The sequence below is a fragment of the Tenrec ecaudatus genome, chromosome 16 (genome assembly GCF_050624435.1).
Source record: "Tenrec ecaudatus isolate mTenEca1 chromosome 16, mTenEca1.hap1, whole genome shotgun sequence".
Classification (NCBI taxonomy): Eukaryota; Metazoa; Chordata; class Mammalia; order Afrosoricida; family Tenrecidae; genus Tenrec; species Tenrec ecaudatus.
The window spans coordinates 49,165,435-49,190,028 of NC_134545.1; the positions used below are offsets into that span (position 1 = coordinate 49,165,435).

General features: G+C 55.7%; 1 protein-coding gene across 3 annotated transcripts in view; it reads right to left on the reverse strand.

The window, feature by feature from the left end:
• Positions 1-24,594, reverse strand: part of CDH23 (cadherin related 23) — a 410,239-nt gene that overhangs the window by 241,405 nt on the left and 144,240 nt on the right. For all 3 annotated transcript variants that reach the window (XM_075533399.1, XM_075533398.1, XM_075533397.1), the window contains exon 8: positions 20,263-20,341. In XM_075533399.1, the coding sequence (XP_075389514.1) occupies positions 20,263-20,341 (79 nt within the window). The remainder of the gene's footprint in view (positions 1-20,262; positions 20,342-24,594) is intronic.

Here is a 24,594-nt window from a genome sequence, read left to right on the forward strand (position 1 = left end):
CATCAGCTAAGCAGGTGATGCACTCTGTGTGGTCAGGGAAGGCTTCTGGAAGGAAGATCTGCTAGAAAGGAAGGGTGGATGGAGACAAGAACAGATGGACTATCGAGGCCCCGGGGAGGAGTCTAGCCTCCTCTCTACATTTCCCAGGTCTTTGACAGTGAAGGGCCAGTCACACCCCTAGGTGGTATCTATGGACAGGAACAATTCCCTGAGCAGTCACTATATTCCAGGCACAGAGACAGGGCCCTACTTGGATGGAGAGTGGTTACTTTTACTTACAGACCCGATTTGTTCCAAGTCCCACAGGCAGTTTTGCCAGGCTCTGGATTTGAACTTGAATCTAGTGGTTCTAAAGCCCTGAGCTGCTTCCTGAGGGAGTCATGCAACAGGTCAGCAGCCTATGGGCAGCGTATCCCTTGACTCCGGTTTTCCTGAGGCAGAGATGGGGTCCGGATCTCCCATGCCAGAGGCTCCGAGGTTTGGAGAATCAAGAAGAGAGAGAACCTAGGTTTCCTGGGCATGGAGTGGGGTAAGATTTAGGTGAGAGGGGATTTGCTTTCTCAGCTCTTCTGGGCCTACCTACACCCCCCTGAACTATATCCACCCCACTGGACTTCAGATTGGATCTTTGAGACTGGAGCCCAAACTGCCTGGAACCTGTCTGCTAGGTACCAGCTGAGTGGCCCTGGGTCAGTTCCAGAGCCTCTCTGAGCTCATCTCCTCGTGCCTCAGTGGGAGCATGGCAACATCTCCCCACAGGGTCCTGTGAGGAGTCAATGAGTGGATTCATGGCTATTGCTTGAGTGCCAGGTGTACTGTGGTCACCCCAGAAATGTTTGTGCATATTATTACAATTGGGCTTATTCTTCAAGAGAAGTCCCGATTCCAACGATCTGATGCATGTCCCCCGGCATGCCGTGTCCTTGCAAAAGCCGACGGTTTCCATTTACATATTCCATTTTGTTTTTATACAGATGTGATATGCCATCCATTCTATTTCCTTTACCATCCCACTGGGGTTCAAAGATTTATCTATTTTGCTACATTGACAGATATTTAATTGAACCCTATGAAATTGCTGACATGCGACAATTTCTAACCTCCAAAAATAGTGATTCCATATACCTCAGCCTAATTGTTTGTGGCTTCCAACTGCTGAAGTTAAAGCACTATAATGAAATGTGCGCAGACTTGGAGTTAGACAATCAACGTAGCATTTCTTAAGCTCAAAGAACTGAAAATAAAATTTAAACCTCGCATTACAATATTGAGTGATTCTCTCGACAAAATATTGAAGAACTCAGGAAGCATCAAAAGAAAAGAAAGAAAAGATGGAAGGACTACACAGTCACTGCCTGAGCTCCAGCCGTCTTCCGAAGGCGGCACGTGATCGAGAAAAGATGGTGTTCAAGGAAGACATCCACACGGCACTGAAGGCATTGGCAAAAACAAGGCTCCAGGAATTGATGGAATGCCGGCTGAGATGTTTCTACAAAGAGATGTAACGCTACAAGTAAGTGCTCCCGTGTTTGTGCAAAGACATTTGGAAGTCAGCTACCTGGCCAACCGACCACAAGAGATTCGTGTTTGTGCCCATTCCAAAGAAAGAGGCTTCAAGGGAATGCAGAAGTGTCTGATGATATCATTAATAGCAAGAAAATAATCTCAAAATGCTTGCAGCAAAACCCCTGCGGGACACTGCCAGAGATCCCAGGTGGATTCAGAAGAGGATAAGCAGAGAGGAATAGTACTGCCGATGTCAGAGGAGGCTGGGCTAAAGGCAGAGAACACCAGGAAAGATGGCTGGCTCTGTCTTACTGACTGCGCAAAGGCATCGGCTGTGTGCATCATGACGAGCCATGGATTCCAGAGCACTTCACTGTGTTCATGTGGAAGCGGTGCATGGACCAACAGACAGCTCCGAAAACAGAACAAGGGAATGCCGCGAGGTTTAAAGTCAGAAAAAGTCTATGTCCAGGTTGTATCCTTTACCCACAGTTATTTAACCTGCATGCTGAGTAAATATCTGAGAAGCTGGGGTATATGAAGAAGAACGTGGCATCCATCAAGATCGGAGACAGGCTCGCGAATAACCTGTGATCTGCAGATGATACACCCTGGCTTGTGGAAAGTGATGTGAACTTGAAATACTTCCTGATGAGGATCACAGAACACAGCCTTCGGGTATGAATTACACATCAACACAAAGACAACAAAAAGCCCCACCATGGACCAAAGCAGCATCATGTTAAACAAATAGGAAATGATCAATGTTGTCAAGGATTTCATTTTCCATGGAATCACCATCAATGCCCACAGAAGCATCGTCAAGACATCAACTCATGTATCACACTGGGACAATCTACTGCCAAAGGCCTCTTAGAAAACAAAACTATCACTTTGAGTGTCCCTGACCCAAGCCGCCGTCCTGTCAATCATGTCATGTGCACGTGACAGTCAGACCATGAATAAGTGAGACAGACGATGAATCGATGCCTTTGAATTACGGTGCTGGCAAGAATACTGACTGTACCATGGACTGCCTGGAAAACGAACAAATCTGTCTTGGGAGACGTACAGCCAGAATGCTCCTTAGGAGCCAGGCTGACCGGGATGTCTCATGTGCTTCCTGTGATCGGGAAGTCCTGGCCCCTGCTGGGTAAGACTCAGCATGGAAGAAGAGGACCCTTCATGCATGGGTTGGCGTGGCGGCGGAGACAAGGGCTCACATATTCACAGCCACGGTGGCAGGGAACTGCTGGTGTTCCTCCATGCTGTTGTTGACTCTGGGTCCCTGAGAGCTGGACCCGACCTGTCAGCACCTAATGACAACTGCTGATGCGCATTCTTCAATGCAGGGGTTGGCAACTTAATTTTTTTTGAAAAAAACTGGCTAATAAATATTTTAAACTCTTCAGGCCACGAGGCAAAAGGGAATATATTGTATTGACACTTCCTTAACAAGGGAAAATAAATTTTGCCCCCCTACTATTGATATGTTTTTATCAACATAACCATAATAACTGAACACAAATTTCATAATATGGGTCTACTTATGAGAGCAATGAAATCAGGGGGAGGGAGGGAAAACAATTCAATTAAACCTCAAATCCATTGCCATCAAGTTGATTCTGACTGGAAATCTTTAAAGAATCAGAAAGCCTCCTCTGTGTCCTGAGGATCCATCAGTGAGTTTGAATTGCCGACCTTATGAGCAGCAGCCCAATGCTTACCCAGCCGGAGCCTAAAGCTAATGCTCCTGGTAATCAAACAGAGTCAGAGGGCCTAGGACAGCAGGCCACAACAACATAATTAAGTCAACCGTAAGCTTTCATCTTTCGGAAAACCTTAGCCCTGAAAACGGGCAGCAGGAGGAAGTTGGCGGTTATAGTTGCCGGATGCATTTCTTTAATGTCTGGTTCGTTTTAACATCTCGTGCATCAGTCCTCAGGGCTTCCTAGAGGCCCATTGAAAGCCTTGAAAAGCAAGGCTGCTGCTTTGAGGACTAAGGTGTGCCTGACCCAAGCCGTGATATTGTCAGTCCCCTCATCTGCATGTGACAGCTGTACCCAGCCGAGGGGAGGTTGAGGAAGACTCGAGGCATCTGAGTTATGGTGTTGGCAGAGCATATTGGCCGTGCCATGGACTGCTTAAAGACAAACAGCTCTGTCTGCGAACAGGTGCAGCGGGAATGCTGGCCAGAAGCAAGATGGGGAGGCTTGCTCTCTCTCACTGGAGACGTGTTGTCAGGAGAGACCAGTCCCTGGAAAAGGACATCATGCGTGGTAAAGCAGAGGCGCAGGGGCGGAGGAAGACCCCAGAGAAGATGAACGGGCACAGTGGCTGCAGCAGCGGGCTCGAGCGTAACTGCACTTGTGACCACGGCACGGAACCGGCGGCGTTTCCGTCTTTGTACATGGGTCCCTGGGAGTCACAACCAGCTTCGATGGCTCCTAATAATAACATTCTGTGAACGTCCTTTGCGTATTTTTAAAAGTGGGTTTTCCAATCTTTTCCTGTTGCTTTGCACGAGTTGCTTATGTATTTTAGGTCTTACTCTCTTGTGGGCGACAATGTATGCAAACGTCTCCTTGTATGTCGTTAATGTTGCCTACGGATCCCTACCGGATCGGAACACCTCTGTGGATCAGTTTCTCGCCTAGGCATGTGCTCTTGAGACGCTAATTCCTTTGCTGACCCCAAGGGTAAGACAGACATCCACAGTTTGTTTTGATGAGCTTTACATTTTACCTTTCACATTCAGGTCTGTAACCCACCATTGGGAGCCCACCTTGGTAGAGGGAGTAGGTAGGGATCTTGCTGTATTTTCCTCGAGATAGGAGCTAGTTTTCTCAGCACCAGCTACCAAAGAAGTCATCCTTCCCACACTGATTATGGTGTCACACAAACATGTATCAAGTTCCCCTCTTTGTACATGGGTCTTACGGTGAGTGCCCTTTTGTCCCATGGATCTATCTGCACCAGAGGTTTTGGGGGGTCCTGCCTCACTCATATCTCTGAACCAGCTGTGCTGGTGGACACCCGCTCAGGCTGCCTGCCCCCTCTGGCTTGTGGACACTGCTGGTGATGTGCAGAGCTATCCAACCCCTTCGAGGAGACTGGGGTTGGGCAAACTGGAGTCTGGCGAGGAGTGACAGCTGAGACAGGAGCGGAAATGACATGTCAAGGGGAGGAGGCCAGCACAGCTAACATGGCCCAGGGAATCGGTGGGGTGGAGAGGCTGGGGCAGGATGAGTAATACCTCCCAAAGACACCCCCAGCACAGGGGCTCTGCAGAGGTGACAACATTAAGGATCTTGAGATGGGGGTTGTCCGTAGTGTAACTGTCTCCTCGTAAGAGGGAGGCAGAGGAAGATGTGGCCCCAGCTGAGGAGAAGGCAATGCGATCAGGGAAGTGGAGATTGAGTAACTCGGCCGCAACCCGAGCCATCCGAACACATCGTGGAGGCAATGACCAGAGTCCCCCCCACCCCCCAGGTCCCCCAGGAAGAACCAGCCCTGCGGACACCCTGATTTTAGTACCATCCAGAGTGAGCCTGGACGTCCGGCCTTCAGAGCTGTGAGAGAACAGATGCCTGAGAGTGCAAGCGGGTACCCCTTTGGTAACGTGCCAGGGCAGCTACAGGACGCTAACAGTGCCGGGGCAGGGATGCCAGTGTGCGGGCCGTCCAGATCCCACTCCTGATCCCAGGACACCGGACACCCAGAAGTGTCGCTGGGTGCCCGTGGGAGCCGGGTAGAAAGCCCCTTTGAGCTCCTGAGAGGGCTCAGATCCTTTGGGTCACAGGGGCCCTGACGGCTGCTACCGCTCCCTCGGTAGCTCGGCCCTCCAGAGCCCCCACGCCATGCTGAAGCTTTCCTCGCTAGCCCAGTGGGACTCTCCGCTGCTCCCGCAGCAAGCTGTGCCCACATCTTCCTTTTGCTCCTGTGACCCCGCCATCTGACGTGCCCTCCTCCCCACCTAGCCCACCCAAACCAGCGCAGCCCTGCGCCCCCACAGCCTGACCATTCAGAAGCAGATAACCACGTCTGTCTTCGGACACACTTCTGGGTGGTTTCAAACCACCCCCCTTCGGATGCCACCCCCCAGCTTGCTGCCACGGAGTGAACTCTGACTCCTAACAAGCTTCCTTTGGAGGGATCCCTAGGCCGTCAACCTTGAAGGAGCAGACAGCCTCATCTTCCTTGGAGGAGCGGCTGCTGGGTTTGAACCCCTGGCCTGTGGCTAGTAGCGTCACCAGGGCCCACTGTGGTACTCACTTGGGTGTGCCACCCTTCTTGTGGGCACGAGCGCCCCTCATTTCTAAGGGGGCTTCCCCTGCATGCATCTCTCAGGAGATGGCTAGTATGTATTGAGTCCAGTGCCGCCACTGTCTGAGCACCCGATGCCTGTCTGAGCACCCGATGCCACCTGACGTCACCGCCAGTAGCCCCAGGAGCTCCGCTGCCCTCCCCACGCTCCAGAGAAGGGCAGGTGTGCAAGTCTGCTTCCATTCTGAACCCACCCCGGCATGTTCCGTCCTGTCTCCAAGAAGCACGCACTCTATGGACTCCTCATTATCTTGAGAACTCACCACCACCGAGCTGATTCTGGCTCATGGTGACCTCACAGGGCACAACAGGACTGCCCTGGTGAGTCTCTGAGACTCTCCATCTTTAGAGAGGTAGAATGTCCCGTCTTTCTCTTGTGGAGCGGCTGGTGGGCTCAAACCGACCACCTTGAGATGTCATAACCCACTCTGCCACAAGGGTTCTAATCTGACTTAAAACATTTTTTTTTTCCCTTTCTTAAAGAAACTATTTAAGAAAACACAGAAGTCATTTGTTTGCTTCCAGAGGATGGCTGTAAAACGGGAGGGATATAAGCTGCACCCTGTCTACCCAAGGCTCCACCTGCTCCCTGTCCGTGGGAAGATGAGGCAGGGTGAGAGGGGCTTTCCGGGCCGGAGCATCCGGCTGGACGTGCTCTCGGCCGGAACGGGCAGAAATGGCAATGTAGCAAGATCTGGGACGGGAGTAACTGGAGCGCTACTGTGTGAGTCAATGTCATTTCACGCCCAGCCCGAGCGCCAACTCAAATCATCTCTCAGGAGGATTGTCGCGCAGCTGGGGGACCGGGGTGCAGCCCACCGCCTCAGCGCGCCCAGCCTCCTCCCATCCATCTCCTGCCTGGACCCCGCACACCCTCGGTGGGCCTCCTGTGCTCACTGCCAACCACCCCCCATCCCCCCAATCTCAGTCCTCTACTACCACGTCTCCCCACACCACCAGGCAGAGACCCCGCTGAACTCCTGAAGCTCCTGTTCCTATAGATGCATACACAACCCAGCCGGCAGCACGGTGATCCCAACCCAGGACGACCCCACGTGTAGAACTGTACCCCCTAATACTTTCAGTGGCTTAATTCTTAGACCTGCAAATGCCAGGGGCTTAATTCTGAGGGGCCTCTGGGTGAACTTTCCAGAGGCTTCGACTGTTTTCACCACCCAGGGATTTTCCCAGACTTCTAAGGAAGGCAGGAAGCATCCAGAACCTGAAATCCGCACTCGCAAAATGTTCCTTGTAAATCTCAATCAGACTGCTCCCACAGCATTTAAGACTCCCACTGTCCTTGGTGGAGGCGGAAAAAGAGTGTCTAGCCCTTTAAAGTAACCCTTGCTAGGCCGGTCCTTGTTCTGAAGCGCCTGCCCTTCAGCTCAGGCTTTGATGGATTTAAGCATTCACTGATGTGGTCCTTCAGAGGGGTGTTCTCAAGACCTGGTCCCAGGAGGGGGTGGGAGGGGTGGGGGTGAGCTGGAAATTAAAGGCAGCATGGTTCTTTCTCTTCCTCTTTCTCTTCCTCACTCCCCCCAAAATTGGGGGTTGGGGCTGAGCCAGAGGCAGACCAACAGAAGGAGGCTTTGAGCAATAAATTAATTCTGTGCAAGAATGTTTGTTCACTTCAATCAATGTGTGAACTTATCTGCCTTGAAATCTGTTTCCAGGATATTGGTCAAATATTTGAATGGGGGCCGCCAGTTAATTGACTCAGGCAAAGCCCTTCCCAGAGAGGTGGAGTGTGGCTGGGGGCAGGGGAGGGGGGTCAGGAAGAAGTAAGTCCTGGGACTCCCACACCCAGAGCCTCAGCAGGTCCTCAAGGCAGGAGGGTGGGGAAGGGAGGGCCAGGGCCAGGGCCAGATCAGGAGCTGGAAAGGCTCTGCCCTGCCCGCTCCCTTCCTGGTTGTCAGTCACCACTGAGTGACCTGGAGCAGGGCCCTCGGTTTCCCATCTGTGAAATGGGCTAAAAGGAAGGGGTGGGATACTTCATGGGGTGATTCACAGAGCAGGTAAAGCACCTGGATCTGTTACTATGCACCCAAGAGGTGGAGCTGGCTACTGCCATTCACGGGTGGTGCCAACAGCCAACACGCATGTCTACTGGCTACAAGGTTGGGGGATCCAGCCCACCGAGGTCTCTGACAGTCTACTTCTGAACACACCAGCCACTGAAAACCCATGGGGCTCAATTCTGCTGGGCTATGCCTGAGTGGCCACTGGCCTACCTCTTCAGTCCAGTCAGCTCAGTCACAGCTCTCCCAATGTCTCCAGCGTCAGAGCGTGAGGGCTGGGGAGGAGGGCCCTCTGAGCGTGCACCCAGGCTCTGTTTGCAGGGGAGGGTGGGACCTGCCCTTCCTCACAGTTCCGTCTGTCCTTCATGTCAGCCTTTCCCCAAAGAACGCCCCTCCATCCATGACCTCGGGAAGCATTTACTGCAGAGTTCTACCTTAGGCATGACTTGTGCAGTTCAGTTTTCCCTGGGGTCAACCTGGACAGGTCTAATGAGTTGGTGCGTGGGCTTTCAGGAGCTGATATTTTGGCCAAAAGAAAGATTGCTCCCTCCCTCTCTTCAAATTGCTTAGATCACGGGTTGTGCAGGAGCACGGGATGGCAGGGGTCCTACAGAGAGAAGGGCTGCAGGTGGTGTGGAAATGCTGCTTACATGGGGGCTTAGGAAGCAGCACTGTGAAGCCCTGACTGCAGACTCTATTTATGTCCAGGTTCGGTTTTGACTCCAGGACCATGGATTGTGCAGGGGGTGCCAGGCCATTTCAGCATCTCTCAGGGTCCTGGGAGATGGTACCCTGCTGGGAGATGCTGGCAGCTTTGTGTCGGGGTGAGTTATCCACTTCAGTGGCTTTGGCGGGGGCGGGAGCAAAAGGCCCAACTGGCCAGTTAGACTGGCTCTCCAGGGCCCACATCGCCAGGGGGGTGGGGGAGTGGGATTGGGGGCAGGGGGCCGGTGTTACAGAAAGCCGGAGTCCTCCTTCCGTCCTGTGTGTCATCTTGGGAGAGCCAGCACATGGACCAGTGCATTTTGGACCTTTTGAGGCCCCCCACTTAAAGCCCCTATGTTGAGGGACCCAGGGTCCCTTCCTCATGTGCCCTGGTCCTGAGCCAGAGCATTGTTTTTCCCTTGCTAATAATAAATAGTAATCATGCTTCTTGGGTGTCGATCACATACTGAGACTACTTTAAGAGCTTTACCATCTGACCCCAGACAAAGCCTGTTGATGCTATTAGCCACTGTCCAGGAGGCCCCCCACCCACTCCACTTCACCCCAGCCACCTCCTGTGACAGGTGCCATCGTCGGGACTACAGGGCCACCGCTGCTGGGTCCATTAGCTCCTTGTGTGTTCCCCATGAGCCTCTACTGTACCAAAGGTATGTCCTTCTGTCCTGAGGACCCCATGACTCCCACTTTACAGATGAGGAGACTGAGGCACGGCGGGAGAAGGGAGCGGAGATGTAAGCCTAGGCTGATGGTGGGAAAGGACTGTGACTGAGTTGCAGTCTGTCTCTCCCCAGGTGGCTGGCCCCCAGGAGGTCCACCATAAATCCTCGTGACACGGACACGCTGATAGCAATGTAGGTGCAGATGCCATCCTGCGTGTCCCCCCGGGAAGTCATGAATCACAGTGCGCGGGGCTGCAAGGTGGCTGATGGGCCGAGCTAAAATAACTCCATCTGCTCCACTTACCCATTCTGCAGGGGGTCCCCAGGGTGACTCCCTTGGGGTCCCCACCCAATCCTCTCCTCCTCCTTCCTGCTCCAACTCAGCCAAGCCCAGAGAAGCCGAGAACAGTGGTGTATGGCACTCCAGGTGACTTGAGGCTTAATATCTTTGAAACCATATTGCAAAAGGGCATGCCTAAGACAGCGCCTTACGCTTAATCTTTCTCTTTTATTGCTTTTTCTCTTGTATGATTTAACCTCGCACCAGGTATCAAGCTAGATAAATAAAAACTTTTATTTCAGATTAGCCCCGGCTGGGGGCTGCCTCGAGAGCCGAGCAGCTGTCTAGAATTGGAAAGAAAAGGGACTGGGGAGCTGAACCCTTGGAGGGGCTGGTCTTGGGTTCAAATCCCCCAAAGATCTCAAGACCTTTTCTGAGATGGGAGCAGCAAGGATCTCCTCCCATCTCTGTGGTCTGGGGAGGCAGGGGTGGGCAGGCAGCCAGGACTCCCCACCAACCTTCCTGGCTCCCTTCCTGGAATGGTCCCAACCCCAGTTACCATCTCATCCCAACCAAGCTCACCGCCATCAAGTCACTGCTGACTCACGGCGATCCTACAGGGCAGGGCAGAACTGCCTTTGTGAGTTTCCTAGACTGTAACTCTTTACAAAAGTAGAAAGCCTCATCTTTCTCCCTCAGAGTGACTCGTGGTTTTGAACTACTGACCTTGTGGATGGCAGCCCAACGTCTAACTCGGTTGTTTGCTTCCTGATGTTTAAGACAGGCGGGGAATGCTGCCTCTGCTGAGGGGTCTGCTCCCTCTTCCTGCTGCAGGAGCGCAGGGACAGTGCTTCTGCTGCACTGTTAGTTCTGGGGTCCAGCATGGAGTGCCCGCCGAAGGACTGCGTGGTCCTGGGACCCTCGGCACACAGACCAGTAGGTGCACAGACCACTTGGTTCCTCAGCGAGATGACCACCACCCACCTCAAACCTGGAAAGACCCCAGTGGCTCTTGAGTCCGTGCCCGCTCATGGCGACCCCGATAGTTGGGGTCCAGACCACACTCTGCAGGGTTCTCAAGGCTGGGACCCCTCCCAGGGACGAGCACAGTGCTTCTTTCTGGGCATCTCCGGGTGAGTTAGACCCAGCAGCCTCTCAGCCCTCGCCAAGTGCTTCAGCGTTTGCACCACTCCAGGGCAACAGCAGGTTCTGGGAACAGCAGGTTTTGGAAGCAGGAAGCTCTGGTTCGAATCTTGAGTCCCCAAGCATTCCTGTCTGTGAAATGGCTGGAGACACCACAGTTGGGCCGTGGCGGGAGCTTGACAGCGATGACATGCACCGCAGAGCAGACTCGGGCACGTGCTCAGAGGGGGACAGGCACAGCTATGGTGCCACGTGCTGCTTGTGCCAGGAGAGCCCACCAACAGGGACATGGTCTTTCACGGGATGGAGCCGTGTCCTCGGAGGGCAGTCGAAGGCCACCAGCACCACAGGGAGCTGGCTGACTGGGAACACTGAGTGGGAAACACACCTCCAGGGACACCCTTTCTATCGAGCCCCAAACCACGAGGGCCCTGTGTTCTCCATGTGGCAAAACACGCGCGGGAACTAACGCCAGCCATGGCGATGGACGGGGACACAGGGAACGGTGCTGGAGGTCAGAGATCCGTTGGGCAGCTGCTTGGTGAGTTCGTGGGTGTCGGTAATACTATTACAACTGATCACTGGACTAGAAGAGGGCTGTGCCTGGACCAATGCTGTCTGTGAGCCAAGTGAGCTGTTTCCATCAATTCTGTGTGGCTGAGGTCCGCAGAGAACGCCCGCAGGAATGCAGTGGTTGAAGCCCACCCGGCGCTCCTCAGGACAAAGAGGAGGCTTATCTGTTGCTGTAAATACTCCCGGCCTCCGGAAGCCCATGCCCAGCCGCTGCGCGTCAGGGACTTGATGGCAGTGGGTGGGATTTCCCCGGGTGGAAGTCCGGCTTGAGCACCTGGGGCTGCTACGAGTTAATGGAATGGAGCGGCAGGGCCTGACAGCTGCGGCGGCAGCTTCACAATTCACCTGCCCGTCAGGGTGTCCTGCTGAGCCACTTGCTTGAAGCCCAGATGCTGGCAACTATGCCATGGGGATGTCAAAGACTTGCAGGGGCACCACCCATGGTGCCAGCTTTCAGCAGAGCTTCCAGAAGAAGCCAGGCCAGGAAGAAAGACTGGCAGAGGGTGTGGGCACCGGAGACAGGCCTGCTACAGGGGCCTGGGGATCCCCCATGGAGAGAGGGCAGGGAGTTCTCTCAGGAGCCCATTCCATATTGGTGTGACGTATTGTTTTTAGGGTAGTGGGAGAAAACTCAGGAGCCCAAGTGGCCCAGGGAGTTAACTGAGCTGCTAGCGATAAGGTCAGTGGTTCAAGCCCACCAGCCTCACTGCAGGAGACAAATGAGGCTGTCTGTTCCCATTCAGATTTAGTCTCTGAAACCATTCGGAGCAAGTCTAGCCTGTCCTGTGGAGCCACTGTGAATTGGGATCAGTGGCAATGGGTTTGGATTTGGGACAAATTGTCCAGATTGTGTGTCCCGAGTAAGGGACTGAGGCACTCTGTACTCATGGGGACGTGGATCTAGGGGTGTATTCCCAGAGGTACAGAGCTGCCCTTTCCTTGTGAACATCCACCACCAGTGCCCCAGCAACCCAGACTTGGCAGGTCCTCAGTATCCTTGTCCTGTCCTTTGTGTGACCCATCGATTCTCAGTAGGTCCCCAGAGCCTGCTGGCCTCCCCTGGACATCTATCTCCACAGTGACCCTTGGGCCCGCCTGCCTCTGCAAGGCTGGACTGCTGATTGCTCATTCCAGGAGGGCTCCCTGTTCCACTCCATGCAGAACCCCCAGGAGACTATCCTCAGGGGTCTGTGTTCACCCGCCCTCTCCCCTTGGCACCTTTGGCCTCCGATGCCTTCTACCTGCTGCCCTCCCTGCTCCCCACCTCTCTGAACTGCACCAGATTCTTCCCTGCCCACCACTGGCCTCAAGCAGGTGGCCATTTCCCCTTGTGCCTGGCCAGACGCCCCAAGGTCCCTGGGCTCCAGGCCCTTGCCATGCTACCCCTTGCCAGGGACAGTGGCACTCTATCCAGCTTTCCAGCACAGCTCTGCTTCTCCGGAGCCCCATGCCCCTGGGGAGGAAGCGCTAAGCAGTTTAACCACAGGGGCTTTGATGTGCTCTGTAGGATGGTCTCCTATGATAGCTGCCCCCCACTGGGCCACGGCCAGGGCTGGGCTAAGTTACTGGGGTCTGTGGGGGTGGGGCAGGGGGTGCAGGGCTGTACACGCCGGCTGTATCTTATGTGCTGCTGCCTCTCACTCTCTCAGACACGCAGCCTTCCCTTCGAGGCGCTCAGTGCGTTTTCAAGGAAGGTAGTATCCAAAGTAAAATGCAGAGACCAGCAAGGGAGGGCTCAGCCCTTCACTGACACATGTGACAGAAGCACGTGTTGGGCAGCTAACCATCAGGTCAGCAGTTTGAAACCACCCTCTCCTCTGGAGAACGGTCAGTGTCTCCCAGGGAAGCTCCCAGGGGCAGGCCTACCCTGCCGGACGCGGTTGCACTGAGTCCGACTGCGGCAGTGACTTTGGTTCTGAGGTGGGGGGGCCACAGCACCCCTGCTGAGCGGCCGTGGCCGTCCAGGCCAGCCGCTGCCATGCTTGTCCCCTGCCCTGCGTCAGCACCCTTGCCTGTGTCCCACACTGGCACATCTGCCTCAGCGGGTGGGGTCTCCAAAGGGCATTTCTAGAAACTCCCAGGTGCAGCACCCACTGTCTTCATCGGCAGTAGGGGTGGGAGCCCAGGAGACTACGGATCAAACCCCTGCTCTGGCACTTGCTAGCTATGGCCCTGGGCCCAATCCCTGGAGCCCTTATGGGTGTACAAAATGGAAATATGTTCCTACATGTTCCTGTAGACTGGTGCCCTCGTGGGCTATGCATTGACCTACTAACTCCAAGGTCAGTGGTTCAAACCCCCCAGCTGCTCCATGGGGAAGAAGATGAGGCTGTGTGCTCCTGACAAGATGGACTGTCTCAGACACTCAGAGGGGCAGGCAGTGTGCTCTGTCCTGCTCAGCTGCTCCGAGTCAGAATGGACTTGATGGCAGTGGTGTTTGGTTTGGGTCGAGACTGTTGTCCCCGAGGGTCTGGCTCAGAGTCCCTGGGGAGTGTAGACAGTGTGTAACACGCTCAGCCGCTCCATGAAAGGTTGGAGATGTGAGTCCACTCAGAGGTGCCCTGGAAGTCAGGCGTGGAGATTTACCTCTGAAAACCAGCCACCAAAACCTCTTTGGATTTCAGTGCTGCTCGGAGGGGAACCAAGTCCAGGGCAGCTGGTCCTGCAGTTCCCAGCTCACAGCCAGCCCCCAAGAAGTGGGGGCCCTTCCCTTGCCCCAAGGAATGTTCCAGAGCTGCAGAGGGCCCGGGAAGACCCGCTCAGATGGGAGAAGGGAAGGAATATGGGAAAAGATGAGACCACAGCCTGGGCAGAGGGCAGGGAGTGGCATCGGCCTGGAGCCGGGCACTGGGATGCAGGAAGCCAGTGGGAAGCCCAGTTTGGGCTCATTTGCCAAGGCCACACCCACCAGCCTGGTGAAAGGGCCTCTGCTTTCTGCTGGAGAGGCGTCTGTTTAGCCTCAGGTACAGGAAAGAGAGAAGAAGCAATTGCCAGAACTCATCAGTCTGCTATGTGCAAAAAATGGAAATGTTTCCGGGAATCCCGGTAGCCTCGGAACCACCTGGTGGGCTTGCGAAAGCCTGCTGGGCTCCACCCCAGAGCTGCTGACTCAGGGAGCTGGGGCTGTGGACTTGAGGCAGGACCGCAGGGAATCCAGATGTTGCTCTGTGAACACACCACTGTTCCCCAGCCTCTCAGAGGGCCTCGCTATGGCGACGGAGCTTTCAAAGATGAAAAGTCTGGGGTCCTTGCCAGGGGAGAAGGGTGGGGTGGAACCTGAGTCTTAGCGCCCTTGAGACTGCCCATGTGGTGAGGCTGCCCTGTGAGACTCTGAGCCCCCAGAGAATGGTGACAGGTAGAGGGTGGCAGGGGAAGAGGCTGACCTCTGTCGAGGTCCTGCTATGGGTCCATCGCTCTATGCCCTTCGTTTTCCCAGTGCTGTGCGGCCATGCGGGAGCCGTGGTGGTGTCATGGAACTCGCGTGCTGCTCACAAGTGGGCACAGACTCGGTGACACTGAGCTTGGTTAGGGGGCTGGAGAAAGATGCCAATGGTCCCAGCCGAGGGGTGGGGACGCCGATGCTCTGAAGGGTTCAGTAACTGGCTCCAGATCACCTGGCTGGTCCGGGATGAGCGAGAACTGTAGGGACACCTCCCCCGGGGACCATCTCAAGGGAGCCAGGGTGATCAGGAACTGGAGAGGCGGGCGGCTTTGTTGCTTGCACATGCAGCAATGTGGGTGCGCACGTGCAAGGGAACTGTGGGCCCTGGGGAGGGTGGAGGTGGCAGGCCATGCTGGGTCCGCATGCCAGGCTGAAGCACATGGGCCTTCTTCCCTGGAGCAGCAGGGATCCACGGAGGGTCCTACAGGGAGGGACATAGTCAAGTGTGTGCTGGGTGAAGATCTGGGCTCCGAGAAGGCCTTCAGCCCACTGCCGATGGGACTGAGTTTGCATTTGTTGGGCACAAAGTGCTTCCATGTTACAACTCACTGAGTTCTCCCCGCATCCCCACACAGCACGTGGCGGCAACATGTGTGCCATTGGACACCTCAGCGGACTGAGACTAGAAGCTGAGCCCAGGCAGCCTGCTCCGGACACCATTTCCACAGAACTCAAATGGGGGCCACATGCAAGATTCCAGTCCCCTCGTCGCTGTGTTATGGAGCCCTGGTGCCCATTCAGCTGCGGACTGTAAGATCCGTGGTTCAAACCCACCAGTGGCTCCGAGGGAGAAGGATGAGGCTGTCTGCTCCCGCAAAGATTCAGTGTCACAGCGGCACAGAGGCCCGCTCTACTTGACAGTGAATTGGCATGGGCTTGGTGGCAGTGGGCTTGGCTTGGTTTTTGAGCAGCCCCATCGGGGCCAACTCACAGCGACCCTACAGGACAGGGTCGAACTGCCCCTGTGGGCTTCTGAGTCTGCAACTCTTCATAGGAACAGAAAGCCTTAAAAAGAAAAAAAAAATGGTGGTTTTTAAGAATAGATTGTATTTTATCCAAACCAAGAAGACCAGTCTGCTGCCATCAAGGTGATCTCAGCCTAGTGACCCTGTAGGACAGACCCAAGCTGCCCCAAGGGTTGGAACTATCTTTATGGGGTGCAGCCTGCCACCTCTTTCTCCCGTGGGGCTCTACTCCTTACTGTACCGTGCTACCAGGGCTTCTTAGATTCAACCCAGTCTATCCAAGCTACTACCTTTGCAACATGAGCTTGATAAGAAGGTGCCGGGCAGGTTTTGCTGTGCCGTCCTGAGCTAGGCCACCGAGATTCAGATGAGCCATGTGCTGTGGGCAGGATTGTGTCCCCAGTACCCCCGTGAATGCCCCGGGCCTTCTCTTATTAATGGTGATACGGATGGTGTGCAGTGGTGTCTGAGGCCAATCTCGGGTGAGCAGGAGAGCAGAGATGGGGGAGAGAGATGACCCCCCGCCCGGGATGATCACCATGGAGCCAAGAGATGGAAGCTGAAGAGATAACACCGGCCCCCAGAGCTAACCGAGAGAGAAAGCCTTCCTTCCCCTAGACAGGCACCCTGAAGTTGAACTTCTGGCCTCTTAAACCATGGGGAGAAGAAATTATTCTTCAAACCGCACCCTTGAGAGCATTCTCCTACAGCGGGACTAGAATCCACCACCTCTCAAGAACCCAAAGCCACGTGGGCTGCGTGGCCGGGGCCACGTCAGGGAGTACGGCGGCTCTAGAGCTCAGGTGCCCACCCCCTTCTCTGAGCTGAAAGGACGAATCAAGGGCCTGGGCACACGAGGAACTAACTCCTGGGTCCTGGTCACTCTGCATTTTATGGCCCTGTCCAGTCTCGTGGACGGGGGCGGGGGGTGGGCTGGAGGGGGGTGGGCTCCGAGAGGCGCAAAGGGTTAGCAATGGGCTCAGATGCTACCAAGCAGTTGGTGGCTCCAATGTACCCAGAAGTATCTTGGAAGAAAGGCCTGGCCATCCTACTTCCCTGAGATTGGCCCCTGAGAACTCTCTGGTACACATTTCTGAGGCCACACATGGCGCTGGTGGGAGTTGGACTGGCCCGACTCCCCAGCATCATCTCACCCACCACACGCAGGGAGACCTCCAGTCTATGGATGCTGTCTCTGCGCTGGAGAGACACAGTGCTGGCAGGTGGCAGAGACAGGCCTTGAACCTACGGGCCCTGGACTGGAGGCTCAGTGCTCTGCAGTGGGTGGGATGCAGCTGCTCTTGAGGCAAGTCACTCTCTAAGTGGGGCTGGAGGAGGGGGCCAGCTCAGACCAGAGGAGGGGAGGTCCCCAGAGGCCTGGCCCTGGAGGAAGTGCTGGACCTGGCGTGTGCTGGGTGCGGTCACCGGGGCACGGAGCAGATGGGGCCTGTGCCAGGCCCTTGGGGGAAGAGAACTTTGTCATGCTTCCGTCTCAAGTTGGCCACCAGGGGCCGAGAACAAATTGATGGCAATGGAGCCATAACTTACTGCTGAAGGCCTCTTTGTTCTTGGCAAAACGGAGGGGTCATTAGTCCTGAGGAAAGTGCTGTGTGCAGACGTAAATCCCCTGGCTGCGGGACTGATAAACGGCCTGGAGGGGACGGCCAGGCCCCGAAGCAGCTAGGGAACTTACCTGCGAGCCCTGGGTCAGTGGGGTTCAGGTCTGTGGCCCCCACATGGGGCACAGGTAGGGCAGGCCTCCTGCATCAGACAGAGCTTCCACCGGCCCAGGCTCTCAAGGTGATTGGGGACTTGGGCTACCCCTACCCAAGCGTGACCATCATCAGTCTTGGCCTGGCTCCAGGGGCCCCAAGGCCCTCCTGGTGTTCCTTCAAGTCACAGGGTCCCCGAGTTCCCAGCGCAGGAACAGGCTGCCACTGGGGGCTTAGGACTGTGGCCTTGTAGATGAGGCTAACATAGGCCCCCTTTCCTGGGTTCCAGCCAGATGGGCACCGGCCAACCTGCCCAGGGGAGGGCTGCGGCCAAGAGTCTGGGCTGTGGGAGCAGGCCCTTGGCAGACGACACTGGTGGAGAGAACTAGACCCCACTTGTTGGAAATGCATTCCCATGTGCTCAGAGCAGGACCGTCCCACCAGGCTTTCCATAGCAACGCAGGCACCCGACCTCTCTCCAGGCTGTTTCTGGGGAGGGTTAGATCAGGGACTTCCAGGTGAGCGGCCGCTCACAAGAGGCAAGGCCAAATCCTAGTCACTGCCTGCCCATTTGCTCCCCCGGGGACTCTACCCTCCTGTCCACCCCCCTTACCCTAAGACTGGTTCCCCGGGAGAAGGCAGGCAGGTACTATTGGGGGGAATCCAGTTGTGCCAGGTGCTCAGAGTGGGAGGGGAGGAGAAAGAGAACTACCTTTTCTTCAAGCTGGTTACCATCCAACTGGGTGTTAGGGGTAGAACCGGGGTAGGGCTAACACCTGAGCTGGTTGGCACTCTGAGTGTAGCCCGAGCATTAACTTCTCAAGGGTAGCACATACTTGCCACGGGTACTGACGGGGCCTCCCTTTGCATACCCAGAGCAGACCCCCCCAACCAGTTGCATACCACCCTCTTCCGCATTGAGCCTGTTTGGGTCCATGCGCTTCTTCAAGCAGCTATTCCCAATCAATCAAAGTTGGCGTTTTAGAAGCAACCCATTTATTACTCTTTCTAAAACTCCTGTGCTGGCAGTGGGGATCTTACAAAGGGCGCCGGACCTTCCGGAAGGTCCTGCCTCCCACCCTCAGCCCGACGTGTATGTCTGCCTTGTGGTTTCACACCCTGGTCTCCCTTCTCATTGTCTACGTTGCACCAGGAGATCATGCTCCTGGAACATCCCCGGCTCCAGAGGCCAACCCAGATGCCCCCCTCCACCCCATGGAACCCTGGGTTCCAAGGAGACCGTGATGAGGTAGGGCTGGCTGGAACCAGCTTGGAAGGCTGGAGACGACCTGGCACCCTGCAGGGCCCTGCAGGATGGGCTCCCAGCGACTCTGTGGAGGCCCCGGTTGGGACATGACCTTGGACATGTCCTGGCTTCCTGCTCTCTGCTTGCCACTGTGGGACATGTCTGGAATGAGCCCAGAAGCAGTGAGGAGATGAGGGTACCCCCGCCCAGCCAGGCACTCCCCTCCCTTTTCTGGGACCCCTGATTCCATCACCAATCAGCCCTGGCTGCTGACAAGGAAGGGCCATTCCCAGACGTGAGGAATGAGAACTCTGGGGACCGTGGACTCTGCCTTTGCAGCTGGTTCCCCAGCTGACTCTTGTCACACTGGACTTGAGAGCGTCCCCTGCTCTGAGAGTGACTGACTCCTTCTTTTTGCATCTGCATATTGAGGCTGACTCTGTGCCCGGCACCAGAGTGGAGAAACTGGGGTGAGGTGGGGTGGGGTGGGAAGCAGAGGCCCAGGGCCACACCTTTGCCAGTCTGGCACTGGCTCTAGTCTTGAGATAGCCTGGGCTTCAAGGCACGGTGGCAGTCCTGCGGCAGCTACAGGCCACAGGGAGCACAATACCTCTGATTTCCTGCCCCCCAGTTGGCCCCCAAACTAGGCAGTTGTTAGCTACTGGCATTTATGAATGTCGTTTCAGCTCTTTAACTGCACGGTGGCGGCGGCTGACGTCTACTTTATGGCAGGTACTCTGTTTCCGTTTTACGTGTGAGAAACCTGGGGTGCACGGAGGTCCTCCAACCTGCCCCAGGCAACCTGACTCCAGAAACTCCATCCTCTAGGAGCCTAATCCCTGCAGCAGGCTGCCTTTTGAGCATTAGGCAGGAAGGTCACCAAAGTGTCCTGGGGGCCCACCTGCGTGGGTGGAGGCAGGGTGGCAAGGAGGTGAGAGGCCTGGTGCCCTGACACGCTGGCCATCAGCCTGGCCTTCCAAGAGGCACCGGGCTGGCCCTTCACCAGCTAGCAGGGAGGGCAAGCAGGGAGGCCCTGGTGTGGAGTGTGTATCAGGATGACAGACAGAACCTAAGACCCGGGGTGACTCATCAGCCCTGGGACAGGCCAATGGGGCTGCCATCAAGTGGGGTGGGTCTTTGGGACGGGATGTGGGGTCAGGGATCCCAGCCCCTGGGCCAGCTCTCTAGCCAGTCACTCAGCCACGAGGTCTTGGTGGGGGGAGGAGTGGGGCTAATGTGTATCCCCTGCCACAGTCCAGGTGAGAAATGAATTTCCCATGGTTGGGAACGTGGCAGAACTGTGAAGAGAGCATGAAATCAGCCCAGGTCGCAACTCTGGGCTATGAAACGATGTAAAAGCTGCCACCTTCCAAAACTCAAGGGGCTGAGAAGCCATTGCCATCCGGGCACAGCCCAGCCCCACAGTGCCTCAGACCGCAGACCCCAACACGCACGCCTGACCCCCCCACCCAGGCAGCACCCACACAGCCCAGCCACCTCTTCTCTGTTCCTTTCCTGCATCCACGCAGTGCTCTCTGGGCCTTGGCCAGGTTTGTCCCCAGGGGACAGGTCCCGTCAGACCTTGGCTCCCCACACCCACAGACCTCTCCTGAGCCCTCAGAGTCCTCCATCCCTTGGAGGGGAACGGGCTCATCCTGGGCCTTACCTGAGACGATGGTGTAGCCGATCCCCCGGGGCCGTCCTTTATCCTGGTCAATGGCAGTGATGATGCGCACCGTTGTCCCCTAGGTGAGAGAGAGGATACCTGTTGGGCTGCTTGCTGTCACTGTGCGGGTCTGGGAGATGGGATCCTGACTGCGAGGTCAGCGCAGGGAGTAGGTGCCAAGTGCTCAGGCCTCAGGGGTCCCCACTGACCCTGGGATACCCTGCAGGCCCTGCCCTGCCCACCCAGCACCCCTCATCCAGCCGGGCCACCCACAGGGGGAGCATCAGGAGACCAGAGAGCTAGTCTCTCTCTTGATGGCCCATCCAATTACTGTGCACCTCGCTGGTCTCAGTCCCCACGCCCTCCTCAATAGGAAGGATAACAATCTCCGGGGAGCATGTGGGTAGTCCCCATCCCCACCGAAGGCACGCTGTTTTTCCAAGGATCTGAGTTCAGCAGAACACCCCAGACCTGATGTCCAGAAGTGAACATCTTCACCAAGGCCCTGCAAACCATGCCCCCTATAGCGCCGCACCCCACAGTTCCTGCCTGCAAGGGCTCAGCTGCACACCTGCTCCTTCCCGCAGCAACACGGCAAGACGGGAGCGGCCAGGGAGGCCTCCAAGGCAAATACAGGCCTCCAGCCTGTGGGGAAGGTTCAAGAACATGTGCACAGACAGTTGCTCGGCACAGACGGGGATGCAGAGATGGAGAAATGTAGACATCTGCCTGGAAGAGCCAGCAAAGGGTTGCACAGAAAGTGACCTTTAGGATGGGCACTAAGGATTGAGTAGGAGTTTGCCGGGGAGAGAAGATGAAACCAAAGAGCTCCCCACGGGGAGACCATCTACCACATGCAAAGGCTTTGAAGGATAAACAGTACTCCCAAGCAAAGATCTTGGCACAAAAGAGGTATATCTTCATATCGATCCATCAGTTGATCAGGTGCACATCTCCATATCTCCCAGGACCATTGACTGGGTTGTGCATGGCCCAGGATGACCTTCATCTCATCCCTAGGCCCCGTCACATCCCTGTCTGGGTCATCGGGGCCTAGCCGAAGTTCTGACCCAAACCCATAGGTCTCCCTGGGTGAGGCCTGTCCTCAACCTTTTAGGAAACATGTACTAGCATTTAAATGTCCAGTGAAGGACTCCTGGCTCTTAAGCACCTCACCCTTTGCTGCTTACTAGGGAGAGGCTGAAGCCTGCACTGGAGTCTGCAGGCAGTCCCAAGGGGTGACGATGCCCCTCCTGCTCCTTGGGGGCTGGGTGTCCCTCTCAGAGAACCCAGGGGTGCCCCCATCTCCTCCTCTGGGCTGTGCCGCTCACAGCTGCTGCCCCAATCTCTCCGGGGCCCAGAGACAGCTAGAGAACAGTATGCCCAGAGGCCAGGCCAGGCCAAACACAGCCGACTGACCTCCTTCACGGAAGCTGGCTGCAGGGAAGAACCGCTCTGGCCAGCTCCCCTGGATAACACAAAGGAGGGAAAGAGGCTGTGGAGCTAGCTGAGGGGCGGGAGTCATGAAGGAAGCGCAAATACTGACAAGAGCAGCGGCTATCCTTGTCCCCGCCCCCACCACATTTTAACTTGCTGTTTTGAGATCATCAGGATTTTACAAAAAACTGTTGGAAAATAATATGAAGAACTCCACATCCTATATAATCCACACTCCAAGCCTTATGGCCATCAAGCCTGTAAATCTCTACAAGAGAATGAGATACCCTAATTCTTCTCCCTGGAAGCAGCTGGTCAGTTTGAACCACTGACCTTGTGGTTAGTGGTCCAACACTTCCCCACCCGGCAGCCCACCAGGACTCCTTTCGATCATCAAGTGCAAAGGTGGAGGCTGGAATATCTGCATGGAAGTGGTTCTGCCGACTCATCTACAGACCCCTGCAAATACTGTCATTGGCCTATGACTGCCCAAGATTCAGCCCAGGGGCCCCGGTCTGCACATAGTTCCTCTCTTTCCTGGGGCAGATTCCTGCCTGCTCATGCACTTGCTCTGCACCCAGCTCTTGGGGAACCCCAGGGGACAAGCCCCAGTCTGGTTCCCACCGTACAGATAAGGAGACTGAGTCATAGTAGCTAAGGACACTGAGTCATAGAAGCTAAGGACCTTTTCCAAGGATGCCTTCTAAAGTCCCTCACCCCCGGACTATGCTGTCTCTGTGGAAAGTCTCATTAGGATGACAGTAGACCCCAAAGCCAAATCAGTGGCCCTGGAGTTGATGCGACGTTCTGGCCACTGCATGTGCGTCAGAGTTGAACGGGGCTCCTCAGGGTTTCCAGGGGCTGGTTTTCTGGGAGTGGTTCACCAGGCTTTTCTTCCTAGGCACCTTTGGAAGAGCTTAGAGCTCTATCCTTCTGGTTAGTGGCCTTGACCCCCCAGGGACAGCACACTAATGATAATGATGGTCTAGTCTAGGGGCTTCACAAGCATGGACTGATGTAACATCCCCCTCCCCCTGGGCACACACAAGGGGCTTTGGTGGGCTGGTGCCCCTGCGAAGCCCATGGAGGGCAGTGGGGCTCTGAAACACGGGGCCCCTCATGAGTCAGGATCATTTCAATGGCAACTGACAGAGTTTGGCATTTCATCTCTTTTTGGGCAAATATATCCATTTTTAATAAAAGCCTGAGCTTTTAATACAAGCACAGCCAAACAGACGGGGGATATTATGAGAAGGAATTAACGGGGAGGCATGGGGGCTCTGGGGAGCCCGGTGCTGTAGTTCACTTGGTGATTATATTTTCAATATACTGAAACTTACTTTCAAAGACAAGGGGGTGGAGGGCCAGGGGGCCCCTCTGCTGCAGACACCCTGCCTGTGCTGGCTTTCCAGGCCCAGGACCTACGAGGTTTCTTCTGTCCCTGTAAACCCCACCCTTGGAGGTGGTAGAGGTCTGCCAGGAAGCGAGGTTGGCCTTGGGAGCCCAAAGTCCAGGCCTGTATGGTCCTGATCCCTTGTGATGGATGGCCAGGACGGTACCACGTGGTTAAGGGTGTGGGCTCAGCTGCAAGCCTGTTGGGGTTTGAATCCTCGGAGTCAGTTCCTTCACCATGCACTGCCTCCCGTGTATCGAACGGGTTCAAGAGCAAATCTGATATGGAAGGACAGCCAGAAGGTTCCTTAGAAGTAAGAATGGTGGGATCCTGTCTGTTGAACTTGGAAATCAAGGAGCCCTGGTGGCGACTCGGTTAGGCGCAGGGTTGTGCTTCAAGACCAGCAGCCCATTCGCTGGAGGAAGATGGGGCTCCCTACTCCCGTAAAGAGTCACGGTCCAGGAAACACAAGTCCAGCTTGTCCTATAGGGTCACTGCGAGTGGGCGTCAACTCAACGGAAGGCAGTGGGGACTCTGGATGTGTTACCAGGAGGCCCCAGCCCCTGGAGAAGGACATTATGATGGTTAAGGTTCTGTGTGAAGAGCCCGGCAGCCCACGGCCTGCTTGGTAACGTGCAAGGTCAGTGATAAAGAGAAGGAAGACCATCGATGAGACGGATGGACATGGGCCTCCAACAGTGGCTCAGACTGAGCAACACGGGTGAGGATGGCCCAGGACCTGGCAGTGCCTCCTTATGCCCTGCACACGGGGTGGCCGTGAGCTAGGGACACCTGAGAGCACCTGGCATCCCGCAGCAGCAGCAGGATGTGCACATGGGAAGCAGCTGGAACAGAGCCAGACACCTGGGTGACCCAACACCAAACCAAAAGCCAAACCCAACCCAGCACCGTCAAGGCGATTCTGACTCACATCTGTGACATGAACAGAACCAAGGCCGCCAACAGAAGCTATAAAAGGGGTGGTTATGACTAAGGGAGGCCCAGGACGGCTTTGAGCGTCCCTCTCTAGGGACCATGCACAGAGACATTGCATTTGCTAAACAACTTTCAGACTCCCAGGACCCTGGATCAACAACAGCTCCTTGCCGGGGGGGGTAAGGCATTGTCTGTGCATTGTAAGAAGTTCTATCAGCCTGCGGGGGGAACTGGCCTTTATCCAGTACCTACTATGTGCCAAGCAGTGGGCACTCAGTCAGACTCTCTCACTCCGCCCAGACAGTGCCCCGGGTAGGTTATCAGGGAGCAAGCTGGGTTCCCAGGGGCCCTGGGGCTTGTTTGAAGTCAGAGGTGCTGTGAAGAGGTGGGGTGACTGGGATGGAGGTCTGGGGCGTCCCCAACACTATCCAGCAGAAGTGGGTGAGAGGCCACGGTGCGGGGTGGGTGAGCTACAACAAGGGGCGCAAGGTGGCCTGGGTGCCAGCAGGGCTGAGACCTTGAGCAGGAAGCATGTTTCTCCCCCACAGGGACGTGCCCTTTCAGAG